The sequence below is a fragment of the Desarmillaria tabescens genome (genome assembly GCF_030435595.1).
Source record: "Desarmillaria tabescens strain CCBAS 213 chromosome Unknown EV420scaffold_101, whole genome shotgun sequence".
Taxonomy (NCBI): Eukaryota; Fungi; Basidiomycota; class Agaricomycetes; order Agaricales; family Physalacriaceae; genus Desarmillaria; species Desarmillaria tabescens.
Window position 1 is genome coordinate 114,070 of NW_026848400.1, and position 13,421 is coordinate 127,490.

General features: G+C 47.1%; 3 protein-coding genes across 3 annotated transcripts; all 3 read right to left on the reverse strand.

The window, feature by feature from the left end:
• Positions 1-611: 611 nt before the first annotated feature.
• Positions 612-3,419, reverse strand: EV420DRAFT_1486820 (uncharacterized protein; the record flags this gene model as incomplete). Its single annotated transcript, XM_060470443.1, has 5 exons — positions 612-1,504; positions 1,773-1,903; positions 1,959-2,539; positions 2,616-2,751; positions 2,923-3,419. 5 exons carry the CDS (start codon positions 3,417-3,419, stop codon positions 612-614), a joined length of 2,238 nt encoding a protein of 745 aa, XP_060322846.1.
• A 7,034-nt stretch (positions 3,420-10,453) lies between these two features.
• EV420DRAFT_1486821 (uncharacterized protein) lies at positions 10,454-11,751 on the reverse strand (the record flags this gene model as incomplete). Its single annotated transcript, XM_060470444.1, has 6 exons — positions 10,454-10,971; positions 11,016-11,110; positions 11,199-11,287; positions 11,332-11,395; positions 11,473-11,558; positions 11,611-11,751. The coding sequence occupies 6 exons, from the start codon at positions 11,749-11,751 to the stop codon at positions 10,454-10,456; spliced, it is 993 nt and encodes a 330-aa protein (XP_060322847.1).
• A 447-nt stretch (positions 11,752-12,198) lies between these two features.
• EV420DRAFT_1486822 (uncharacterized protein) lies at positions 12,199-12,622 on the reverse strand (the record flags this gene model as incomplete). Its single annotated transcript, XM_060470445.1, has 2 exons — positions 12,199-12,468; positions 12,521-12,622. The coding sequence occupies 2 exons, from the start codon at positions 12,620-12,622 to the stop codon at positions 12,199-12,201; spliced, it is 372 nt and encodes a 123-aa protein (XP_060322848.1).
• Between the last annotated feature and the right edge of the window lie 799 nt (positions 12,623-13,421).

Genomic DNA, 13,421 nt, shown 5'->3' on the forward strand with positions numbered 1-13,421 from the left:
AGCATGATAGCGAAAAGTCTGGGAAGAATTCGTACTCCTTGACGACCTTCTCCGGTAGTGGATAATTATTTCAAAAGCTGCAGATGAAATTGATCTCAACACCAGTTCAAGCGCAGTGAAGACAGTAGACATACCGATAAGTCTTATAGTGGTTAAGAACATTGTTCGACGATGACATTAGTGTGTGGCGGCTGTGCTGTGGACCGATCGTCCGTTTACTAGAGTTGTCGCTTGTCCTCTCTTTTCGCTGTTTCTGTTCACAGGGCGAAAGCGGCGATTCCTACTGCAAGCAATTGCACAATCTTATCCCATCCACAATATATATTCCGCTACCCGCATTTCGAGATGAAGCAGACATTCCAGAATACACTGACATAAAATGGGTCGACATTGGTCCGTAAGTGCGCATCATTTCATGTCATGTCTTTACCAAAACGCTAAAAAATCGACAAGACATGTACAACGTTTCAGACCCCGCACATGCTCCACGGTTGGCTCACAGACATCCGGGATGATCCTCTGCAAGGTGAGGATTTGAATGACTTGGCATGTCCAGTGTCCTGGATGCTATAGATTAGCCAAGATTGGGGAAAAGAAATAATTGGCAAACCTTAGTCTGAGGTACTACACCGGAGACCGTCATCGCCATTTCCTCGGTCGATAAATATTTTCACGATATTGTCTCTGCATTTCCTTTTGGAAAGCATAAGAGGAGTTTCGTCTAGAAATCGGATGGAGGTGTCGATGCCAGGCTGCGACAGCAAGAGCTTGACCACTCCAGTGTGGTTACCAAATACGGCCACTGATAATGCGGTGGGTCCACTGGGAGGTAAAAGGTTCATGGATTTCATGTCCTCGGATTCTAGTAACACCCTAACAATTTCTTCGTAACCATTCGAGGCAGCGGCGATGAGAGGCGTGCAGAAAGTAGGACGAGACGCTCTTCCGTCCTCGAATCCAAGTCGATTGGCACCGTCGTTGCGATCGATAGAGTAATCGTAAAGGTACGTGATCTTGCTGGCCTGATTTACGTCCACATCATCGCGCGACAACAACAATTTTACCGTGTCAAGCTGCCCTCCGTGGGCTGCAATACACAGCACGTTTTCACGCTGCAGATCAACCCCTCGCTCCACAAGAGCCTCCAAAAGATTCAGCAAACCATATTTGGCAGCAAACCAAGCAGGAGTACGTGGTACTTCCGGTTCCAAGTCTGGTGGTTGTTCAAAAGACAGAGCAATTCTTGCTTGGGTTGGCAAAAAAGCGAGGATATCCTCTTCCACAGAGCCCCGTGCACACTTCCTGGCGTGAATTGCCCAGTTACTCGACGCATAATTGAGGAATGGATACTTTGCGGAGATTTCGGGTTTTGGTAAGGGAAGGACATTGGGAGAGTGAAATACGTCGAATGACATGTAGGTTAGACAGGTACATGTTATGTGCTCTTGGACACCGGGAAACAGTCTGTCTTTTTGAGAAATAAGGTATTCTCGAGCGGTAGAGTCTAGTAAATCATTCAATGAAAAGAGAGAAATCGAGATCTGAGGACTACTTACGCGCGAATCTCACCGACCCTCAGCCATCAACGATGACAAGCCCGATGCAAGCGCTTGAGATAAGGTCGAAATCAATGATTTTATCGAGGTTGAGCTCCGTGGTTCCTGATCGCATGGCTAGTGCGTATTGTAATTCCAAGATCGTCAGAGGTCGTTCCGCAAAAGCTATCCAGCTGAATATTCGATAGGCGAAGTCCCTCTTTCGCTCGGGCTTACAATCGACCCTTTCCAGGAAATGCTCGTATGTGCCTTCAATAGTGTCTGGTAGCTTGTTAAGCGCCTCAATAAGTTCGTCCCGATCTTTGGTCTGAGCTAGTAGAGTCATGTGCATATCCGCCAGGAAAAACCTATAGAAACAACTGGTTAGTGACTGGAAGAAGAGCAGTAGAATGGAAACCCTACATGCCGTTGGCCCCCTCCACGATCCTAGTCAGTATGCTCTGGCGCAGATCACCGCGATCTGTAAGGGAGACACAAAGAGACTCCTCATGATTGAGCTTATTCAAGATTAATTTCCGAATATCGTCGTCGTCCGCTCGAATACGCAGTTCTTCATCATCCTGAAACAACCGTTCCATGCGTGCATTGCTTCTTGAGGTGACCATGAGATGAACACTGTCTCCTAATGACTTCAAGACAGAAACCAACTCCTTCCTATCACCCGGAAATTCATCCAATGCATCAAAGACGATGTACGCGTGATGGTATCGTTTCAAATGGGTCCTAAGAAGCTCTGTGAATTCATTGAGCGTTTGATATTGGATTCGATTCTCCAGTGAGGAAGACAGGCCATTTTTGGCATTTAAAAGCTGCTTCAACAGGCTGCGTATTATGCTGAGCGCAGTCCTAGCGCCGGCGTTTTGCCAGTCACCAAAAACGCAAAGAACGGGAATGTTTTCTTTGGCGAATCGTCGGCGCAAATAATCGATAGCAATAGAAGCCAGGATTGTCTTTCCGGTGCCAGCTTGAAAATTCATGAGCTTCTGCAAAGATACGCGGGGATGACCTCAGACTCACGACCGCCAGGACACCACAAAGTTAGGGACTTCCCGGAACCACCCACCCAACTCTGAAACATCGACGACTTAAGAACCACCATCCAGTGTCGCCAACACGTTGTTCCAGCTTATCCCGTTGAATGGCACTATGATCCACAGGAGTGAGCCAATCCGCTACCTCCTTGGCTTTTTTGTATCTATGCATGAGTATACAATCCAACGGCCGAATTTGGAATGAACATACTCTTTTGTCCATTGAGAATAGCATCAATTTTGCGCTCGACATCACTTAGCCTCTGCTGGATATTGAGATAACGCGCTGTGTACCAAACTTAGTCTCGGACAAGTTATGCATAGAAGTCACTTACAGACACTCGTGCTGTTCGACAACATGCATGATCAACGACCCGATATCCTCAATCTTCATCAAATCCTTCTTCGCACTCTGTTCCGAAATGGTCCACTGAGACCTCGGCCCTGCCTTTTTCCACCACGACGTTGTAGCCTTCAGACCCTTCTCGATTCCAACCAGTAGCCCGGTAAGCTCTCGGAAAGGATCGTTCAACTGCTGTAAAATCATCAGCCACGGGTCACCTGCAGCCGACAGTGATGTGATTATTTTAATGGTAGACAGATGAATCTCCATATGCCGTAGCTCCCTCCTGAGTTCGTTGCATTCGTTAGGCGCCTCTTGTACATCCTTGAGATATTTGACGACTGTACGACACTTTTGGATAAGGGCGGTAATGGACGCGATTTCTACCATGGTGTTTGCCGTTTGAGTCTCAAGTTGCAAAGAGTCTTGGATCTTTCCGCCTTTTAGCACGGCCACCCCGCGGATCAGCCGGAACGAGTAATTTTGCATGCGGCCACTACATCACGGTGTCGCGCAACGGTATCCATCGAATTCCGTGTCAAATATGTAGATACCGATCCTCGAACGTGATGGCGACACATTCTGGAAGAACCCTTGCTTCTTGGCGACTCTCTCGATGAAGATAAGCAACCAGTATTGGATGATGATGATGAAGGTCTGGATTGGTGACCCGCAACATGCCTCGTAGTGGGCGAAGACGCAGGGGTACAGTACTCTACTGCTATGTATGACTGTACCGCTACTCGTTGTAATACTAATCTACTTGTCAACTCTATGGTATGTAAAACTCTCGGGTAAAATTCTATGTAGCTTTGTGTGTTTTAGGTGTCTATTCTTCGTTGCGAAAATCATTGTCTAGGGAAAAGAGATAGAGAATAAATACAATAGAAAAAGAGTAAAGGAAAAGGAACAATTGGGGGGGAGGGGGGGGCGGTAGCGCTGTGATGTAGTGTTCTATCCATCATCCTCTTCTTCATGCGGCTCTGGTTCATCTTCCCAGAGCGGCATTCCCACCTCTCGCCTTGGAGTTCCAGGTCTTTGTAAAGGCTCCAGACTCCGCTAGGAACCTTGTGACCGCTTCGATGCCCTCTGTCGTGCCCAAAAGGTCGCACATCACTAGATTCTGTGATCCTTCGCGTAGGATCTGTCGATGGTCGTTGTATCATGGGCAGGATCGTATGATGTGATCTCGCGTTTGTAGTCGCTCGCCGCATTCGCAGTCTGTCGCCTCTGGGATGTTAAACAGTTCGTAGAACTCACCCATGTGGGCGTGCCCTGTTCTACACTGTACGAGCCTTCCGAACACCTCGCGTGGTGTCTCCTTGAACCTCTGGGTTGGTTTTAGCTGTGGTTTGAGTCGGTTTGCGAGTCCAAAGCGGCCAGTAGGGCTTGTCCTTTCCCACTCCTGTACCCATTTCTTCTGTACTCGTTCTCGCATCCTTCTCCTTGCAGTTTGCATATGTGCGCTGTCCCATGTCGAACATTGTACATGCCTCCTTCGCCAAAGCGTCCGCTTTTTCGTTTCCAGGTATGTCCTGGTGGCCGGGTGCCCATGCTACCTCCAGCGATGTTTCTTCATCCTCTTCCAAGAGCTCCGTGGCTATCTTGAAAAACACTGTTGCATGCTGTTGACCTGGTCCCCGTTTGGGACATATAATGGAGTCAACTGCAGAGGAGTTATCGGCAAAGAAATGAATGTGACGTACGCTTGGGTGGGCTGCATGCAATCGTTGTACATTTCGTGCAGCCCACGCTAAGCCTATAAGCTTTGAGTCATACACCTCAGCATGGGGTCCTGTCCCTATGCTCTGTGATGCGACCACTTTTCCCCAAATCATCGCTACCCAGCTCACTCCTGTCTGTCGTTTGCCGTTTAATTTGAGTAGGGAGCCGTCTGAGTATAACAGTAGATGGGTGTCGTCGAAGGAGAACCTCCTTATGTAATCTCGATGTTTCTTCGCAGCGTCCTCTTTTGATTCACCACTGACTGGTAATGAGGTCTGAAATCTGTTTCCGTATTCTGTCAGTGATTTCTCTCATGGGGCTATTGGGAATAGTGAAATTCTCTCATCCTCCGGTGTTAATATTGACTCTAGCTCGCCTAGGAAGGTTCTCCTTGTTGGCCTTTCTTTGTTTCGTCGCATTCTAATTGGAATGTCGGGCTGTATTGGCGGGTGTGCTCGTGGTGCCACACCACCTCTCCAATCTTTGTCTGTTAGTCGCTGGATGATGGGACTTGTTTCGCTGAACTTGCATATCCATACCACAAACCTATCTCGTTCGAGATCCAGTAGGTGCCGGATGGGTGGTATAGACGCTTCAATTTCTAGAGCAACAATCGGTGTTGTTCTGAATGCTGCACAAATCAGGCGTAGCGCTCGATTCTGTACTCATGTAAGCATTTTGATATGAGATGCTTGCCGTTTTCCTTTCCACCATATAGCTGCTCCGTACGTCAAAACTGGGAGAACACATGACATATAGAGTTGTCGCATGTGGTTCTGGCTCAGTCCTCATATGGTGTTTGCTAGCATTCCAAGCCCGTTTACCACTGACTCTGCCCTTCCCACCATCTCCTTGATGTGAGACCGGAAATTCAGCTTTGCGTCAAAGAAGAACCCCAGCCATCTTGTCGATAGCTTTGGTGCAATTGTGACTTCAGTCCCAGCCAGTTTTGTCAGGCAGGATGATTGCCGGAAATGGTGTGACCCCCTTTTGTGAGACGAAGTGGCATAGCTCTCTCTTGTCGCAGTCTAAAGAAAGGCCAATCGACTTGAGGAGATCCGATGTATTGTGATACTCAGCTTTTAGGATGGCGACTGTTGGTCTCAAGGCTTTTTGAGCTAACCCAGATGTTGCCATCATCTGTGAACATGACTGTCGTCGGTTTGGTGTGCCACTGGGGGTTCCTTGAAAACCATGCAGCATCTGGCTTTAGTGGTGGTTCGGGTGGTGGTACTTCTGGTGGGGTATATCGCTCCAGAATCTCTGCTGAGTAGAACGCTGATAGGATTGGTGACACCGGGGATCCCTGGGGAATTCCAGTTCATCACTGGTTTCATCTGACCTCGCTTGCTATCTAGGCACACCGCTGCCTGTCGCTGCATGAGGAATGAGGATACCCATTTCACAGTTGGTAGTGGTATGTGTTTACGGCACAATTCCCTTAGTAGTCGTGCATGGTTGATAAAGTCAAAGTAGCCTGTAATGTCAAACATCAGTGATGAATGTGACTAGTCCTCTTGCCCTTGCTGCCTCGATATCATGTACGAATGTGGCAGCTGCATCGATTGTTGATCGTCCTGCAAGGCCTCCAAACTGGGTTGGTGGTACCAGATTTCGTGTTTCGGCCCAGAAAGCAAGTCTATTTGCCTGTATGCGTTCGAGGACCTTTCCCAAGCACTCCAGCAGTTGGATGAGTCTCCATGCTCTTGGCATACCATAGTCCTTCTTTCCAGGTTTTCTTAATGCAAAAGCTATAGCTGTTTTCCATGGCGTTGGGTGGTAGCCCATGGCGGCACAGAGGCGGATGAGTGCAATGATGAAATCTTCGCATACATTCCATGCCCACTGTAGCAGTAGGTAATTGATCTGTGATGCACCAGGAGCAGAAGTCTTTGATCCGGCAAATAATGCTGAACGTACCTCTTCCCTGGAGACATCGTGGTATTCTATGTCTCCCAGGTTCCTAGTTTCTAGCTCTGGTTCCTCGCTATCTGGCAGTTCTGGAGGTGGTTGGAATAACTCATCTCGGATTGCATTACATTTGTCCTCGTGTGTCACCGCTGGTGTCTCCCCTTCGCCTCGGCTAATTGCTGGTGAAGGATAGTTACGTTCTGTTTTGTACCACTTGCTGAATCTCCATATCTTGTCTGTAGTTGCTTCTGCAAGTGTCTCGTCCAACCATTTCTTCTTTGCTCATTGGCATATGCGCTTGAAAAAGTTCTGTGCTTTCTTGATCTCCCTTGCTGATGTCCAAGCTTATGCAGCCATGTTCTGCTTTGTGGGTTCATTGCGCTTCTCGCAATTCCTTCACCTGTCTGCAAGCATTCTTCGTCTCTCTCCCCCACCATGCGCATGCATGTGTGCTTGGTTTCCTTTTGGGGACCACATTCTCTGTGGACTCTTGGATCAGTGTATGAAATTGGGTAACAATCTCATCTAGTCGAGATCGGTCCATGGATTCCGACATAGCTTGTTTGATCTCTCTCATGCTGTCAGAGAAGCCTCCTATTTTTATCTTGAAGTCTTCCTCCCATTCTCCCTGCATCAGCATCTTTTAGGTTGTATTGCTCTCCAAGTGCATTTTCCACCACTTCCACAGTCCTGATCGATCCTCCAGAATATTGCACTGTGGTCTGATGTGTACAAGGATTCAGGATCTACTCTCCAGTCTACCAGGAGGTTGCCTGTAATAGCTGCAGCAGTTGGCGAATGTCAGATCTATGACTGACTCAGCTCCATTGTTGCTTCTGGAAAAGAACGTGGGTATTCCCTTCATATTCATCATCAGTAAACCTCTCTCTACCATCCACTCAACAAGTCCCTCTGCCCATGGGCTCTCCCGCTGTCCTTCCCGTGACCATAGGGAGTGGTGGGAGTTGTAGTCACCAGTAATCACCATCAGGAACGTCTCGGTCAATGGTGAGCCTCTGTACTCTGTCTAGTGCCATCTTGCCATTTTCATCTCTATCCATTGGGTTGTTGTACAAATGGACCAGCCATAATTTTGTTCCTCCTTGTTGTATGTCTAGCACCTGTATATAGGGATCTGTCGCAATGTCTGATCTCAGTGTTACCGTGAGGTCACTGCGCTTTCGAACAAAGGTTATTACTCGTGGGCGCTCCTCCTCAGCCCCAGCTGGGAGTATTGCCTGCCATTCCTGGGCATTCATGCTCGCCGAGATCCACTTCCCATGTGGAGTCTTCCACCACCATGGTTCTTGAAAAAGAAACACATCAATTGATTTACATAAATCTGCAAGCACTGCTCGCATGATTAACGATGACCATGAGCAGTTCAACTGCATGAAGTTCACGGGTTTCGTACATGTTGTCTGTTGGTGTTGTGTTGTATCATTCATTGGCTACTGCGTGGTTGTTCTGGGTCACGTATGTCCTCAATGACTTGTGCCAGTGAGCTTCCATTGCTACGTTGTTTCCATGACAGCTGGAGTTGTTCAGATTGTATCTCTGGAAAAACAACTTGGAGCGTAGCGATGATTTCTTTTTCAGAGAGTATATTATTCGCGTACCTTCTGCCAGAGGTGGGTGGGTCAGCTTCTGACTCCGTCCCAGCCTCTGTGGCAGGATTTGTCTGCTTTTTCCCTTTTCGTTTGCGAGTGACCTTTCTCCAGCCTCCATTCGCATTTCCAATGTTCCCCACTGGGTGTGTTGGTTTTGGATCTCTATGATCTCCCAGCCTACGGATCCGGACTGGACACATCCGGTCATTCGCTGCATGGTTTGCTTGTTCCCCATCTTTGCAGTTTGCACATCGCCTGTGCATACAGACCGTTGCCATCTCCCCTCTTTCCAATGCCTCTCCCCTTGCTTGTATGCACCTGTGAGCATTTCTCTGTGTGTTCATTCTCGTGGTGGTCCTCCGCACACAGTCAGGCACCTTGCTGCTGCTTTGCATGCTGCTTTCCGGTGGAAGCCTTGGCATCCCTCACATTGGATTGCCGGTGGTTTGTCTGTAAACTCCTTCACAATACACTGATGCCCAGTAAAGCGATACGCTTCTCCTCTCCATTGTCATGTACCTTGCATCCTCCTCTTTCTCAAAGGATACAACTACCGATGATGCATACTTCCCTTCTTCTATGAGTTTTCCCTCTGGTCTCACCCATCTGAATGCTCTGATTGTCCTTCCCCGTATGTCAGGGTTCTTCGCTATGAGCTCCTGTCTGACTTCTTCAGCTGTCCGGATTCCACTTCCATTGACTATCCCTGTCTTGACGCCGCATATATGGACTGAGAACCATTTCTCGTCTGGGTATGCTTCTACTTCGCTGTGTCCTGGGAACACAATCTGTTTGAAGATATGTGCATGTGGTTCTAGATCTGCCGCTCGCTGGTCGCTTCGTAGGTTCAATATGCAGCTATTATTCACATTGAACCGTACATGGACAACTACAAACTCCTTCATCTCGTCGTGCTTGGCTAGTTCTTCATTGACCCTGATGGCGACCATTTCGGGTTTAGGCCTTTCATAGTCTATCAGTATGTGCTTCGAGAGGGTACTGCTCTCAGGCGGTCTCTGTCGTTCAGCAGGGCCATTTTCTTTTTGACGTGACCTTGTCTTGCTCTAGGTGTCTTGTTCATGGGCTGTGTGATGCGATCTTTGCTTTTCATAGGTGTAGTTTGTATATCTTTTGTTATGGTACCACCTACGCTAGTTTCTACACCCTCCATCGTCGCAAATTTACCCAGTGGGAAAATTAGCCAGATGGTGGTTTCGGATCAAGGAGCGGTGCAACCAGTATTGGAAAACCATGGTAAAGGCTGTCGATGAAACGAACATCAACACAATTTCAATGCGAGGAGAGTGGACATACCAGATTCTTATTGCAGCTACGAAATCTGCATGACAAACACAATAGTGCTGGTATCAGCTCTACTTGCGCAGTTTTGAGATTTGAAAAGTCAGGGAGCATGTTCTTCCACGGCTGCACGTCGGTTAAATAGCCCTCGGGATGGTGACTGACGCACACTGCTTGGCTACCCGCATCCTTCATTGACCTTCTTACTCTGCAAATTTCTCTTCTCATAAGCCATGAGTGAGCTCCTCGTGTCCATCTCTCTCTCTCTCCATCCAAGATCGTCATGTTAGTGTCCTTGGATCCAGGACTCAACCGTCGTTCATTGAGATGGGAAATTCTATGCAGATTCATCCGGCGATTCATCGATGATGGTGAGAAGAGTTGAGGAGTTGTTTTCATTCTGATCACTGTCCCTAAAAAGGAAACTAAATATAGACAGTGGGGAACCCACAAGAGCGAGCGTTAGCATTCAGTAATATGGGAGATTCTCTTGAGACCGACTGCTATGCTTGTAATGGCAGAAACAGAAAAGAACAAGCGGGCAGTGAATAAACCAGAAAATACCCGTCGAGACACCACACAGCAATAGATACTTCCTTTCGCCACCTGAATCTCATGCTAATAAGGAATCCCTAAAGAATTAGAGAAGAAGCGAGCAAAAAAAAAGACGATTTCAGATGAGGTGGGAATCTGCCTGGTGTGTGTTTGTTCATGCTTGGCGAAGGAATTTGGCTGGGCCTCGTGCATAGTCAATGTATGCTTCGCTAACGCTCGCAACCAGAGTCCGTGCTACGCGTATACACCAACACCTACCCGTTACTCAATCCACTATGCTACGGTACCAAATGAAGCATTGATACAGTCATGTCCCCACAAGGTATGGCCTCAGCACCAGCGTCAACGCTATGAGATTGCTATAGATAGGTACTATAATTATGCCATTACACCCTGGTGTATGTAAGTACATTAGTTTATGCTCTAAGCCCGTCTGAGGGTGTCAGCTTGTCTAAGCATATCATCGGCATTGATAATTTGTTCCCATGTTATACCCATCCTACTCAACCAACCAAACGACAGCCAGAGCTGATCATCCCGACAGTCTCGAATGTAAGACCCGACTGCCACAGCTACTAAGTTCCTTACCAAGGTACGAGCAGCTAACCATTGCCCCTCCCGTGTATCATCATACGAAACAATAGAACCGTATGCCTCAAGTCCTCTTTGAGTCAACTCCAGCTCCGAACATGTCGAGTAATCAAGATTTCCGCTAAAAGCACGACGTCCCAATGACCTTGATGGCTCCAAGTATGAACCGGCTTCCCTCAGCTCGTTTTGGTGTGGGTCGGAGAGAAAGGAGCAGACGGTATCATGAAAAGTACAACCAGCACAGGCGGCCTTACCAGGCACATACGTCTCTGGCATTATACATAAGACTTCCTGTGTTTGTCCCAATTCCTGACAAGCCGTGCAGCGATATTCCCCTTTCATTACCTTTCCTGCAATAGTGAGATATTGACCAGAAACAGAGTGAAAAACATACGTGAAAACCCAACCTCTCGAGACAGGTCTGAGGTTGAAAAAAACGCTAAAGGAGAACAGTCATAGGTCCTTGTGGTATAAAATTCCACAGGAGTCCTGGAAGAAAGATGTTAGACGGGAATCCAATGGAATAGAGACAGCTACCTCACGCTTTGAATCATTATTACGAGCTCCCTGTACCAACCACGGATCTCTCCTGAGAGCAGACAATAGCTTAACCTTCCCAGCTTCTTTTCTATTGCTGTCAGTGGCCTTGTCCTTCACTGTGTGTACCTGTTCAGAAGTACAGAACAAAAGAGCGCAAGAGGGAATTTCACCTTTGGGAGCTGGAAACTTTTTGCGACTGCACTGGTCACAGATACTCGTAAGTGGCTACCATAACTACCATAAGAAATGTGAAGATTCACTATCACCAAAAAAATCTCCAAAATGTTTACAGCCATTCTTTAGTTCTGTACTTTTCGACAACCTCGACGAGCTTCATATGTAAGGCTCGACAAACAAGAACACGAAGGGGATCATCAAGATCTTTAGCAGCCGGAATCTAGGACGGAAGGCTTAGAATTATGGGCTTCAAAAGACTACTGCCCACTCACCAGGTGACATAACATCTTCGATACAAACACCACAGCTTCTGGTTCACTCGATATCGTTGATGCCTCTTCAAAGAGGTGAACCGACGTATCCACAAATTGTGGCCATGATTGAGCTTTCTCCACAACTAGTGTCGCTGACATGTTGTCGTGTTGAGAGACTGGGTTTTGTTCTGTTATAGTTTTGATCGCAATGTTCAACTTGTTGGCACGTGCACCACTTGTGTACTTACAGACTGTGTGACCATTCAAAGTCCCCTCCTCAGCGCAATTCAAATGATCCAATTATAACGGACTCGTTTATTGTATGAGATGTTGATTTTTTTCACAGAGCTGCTCCTGGTTTGCTTGACTTCTTGATTACTTCCCTTATTATTCCCTTATTTCAGCCTTGGGCTATGTGTTGCACCTTCATGTATTGGGTTGGGTCCAATGATACCAAACAAATAATTTACAATGACCGACCCTGTGCACTGGATGAACCAAAAACCGTCAGTCATGTAGCTAATAGAAACTTTGGTCGATACTCACCATTTCACGTCATTTTGGTAAGACCCAGAGAAAAGAAACAACAGGACACAAAATTATCACTCAGTCAGTCAACGGACACATCTCGGCATTGCCATGCGAATGCATCGACGTGTACACCATTCCAGACTCTCGCAGATTCTCCACAGTAGGCTCGTGGACGTCCGAAACAATCCTCTGCAGGTCTGGACGTGTACGCATTAGCCATACGATCTGCAGGACGCCAATGGTATCGATGCCAGAGTCTCCCTCAATGGGTTTTCCAGCCAGCCAAAATACGAGAAGGAGGCCGGTAGAGGCGGCAAGACCTAGGAGGAGTGGGGTGAGGTTGATCTGGGGGAAGAACGTTAGATAAGGGGTAACAGTGGGAAAGTGGACGACTTACATTCAGACATGTAGCAGTGAAGGGATATGATATGGTCGCGTTGCCTGTCATGGCTTCCACTTTGTAGATACTAATGTTCTCTATGTTATACGGATCAGTCATTCTTCAGTCCGCCGGCTTTGGCATATAAGACTACATGGACATATATCAGTATAAAAGGTGATGGAGGCAGGGAGTGAGACTAACTTGCCCAGTAGGAGGCCGCTGTCACACTTGCTAGCAAGTTTTCTAAATCGTGAAGTGTAATTTTGGGTGCTGGACAGACAGGGCTGTCTAAAAGAATAGGGTGAAGTCTGAGGCCTTCTATTACAAACCTCTGGTGTTAGGATTAGACGGGGGTAGTAAGGGAACAGAATACGTACTGCTCAACAATGGTTAATAGTGTTGGAGGATATCCATACAGTATACCAAGTTTCCTTATCTTTCTCCCGTCATTTGTTTTACTTACTATATATATCTTACCTCCTGTCCTTGACTCGATCACTATATAGCTTAACCGTCAATACCTGAGTACCTCAGTCGTTCCACCTTCGCTGTGCCCGACTGAGGTACATATACCTTACTGTCTCTAGCTTATAACTTACTCACACTCATTCATACTAGATCATTACTTATATCCTTTGTCTTTAGGTACAGTACCTTTCAATACAGTCGTTCCACCTTCGCTGTGCCCGACTGAGATCATTACTTATATCCTTTGTCTTTAGGTTATGGTGCCCCGTAGCCTATAGCTCAGTCAAAAAGGATACGTGGCGAAATTTTTATTATCAACGACTCAACTACTGCCCACTTGTTACGATTCATTCTTTTCTTTTTCTTTTCTTACATATTCCCGCTTACCATATGGTGCGATTCCTATCGGACAGTTCCCACAGTACTATTTTTAGTCTACCAAGCATGT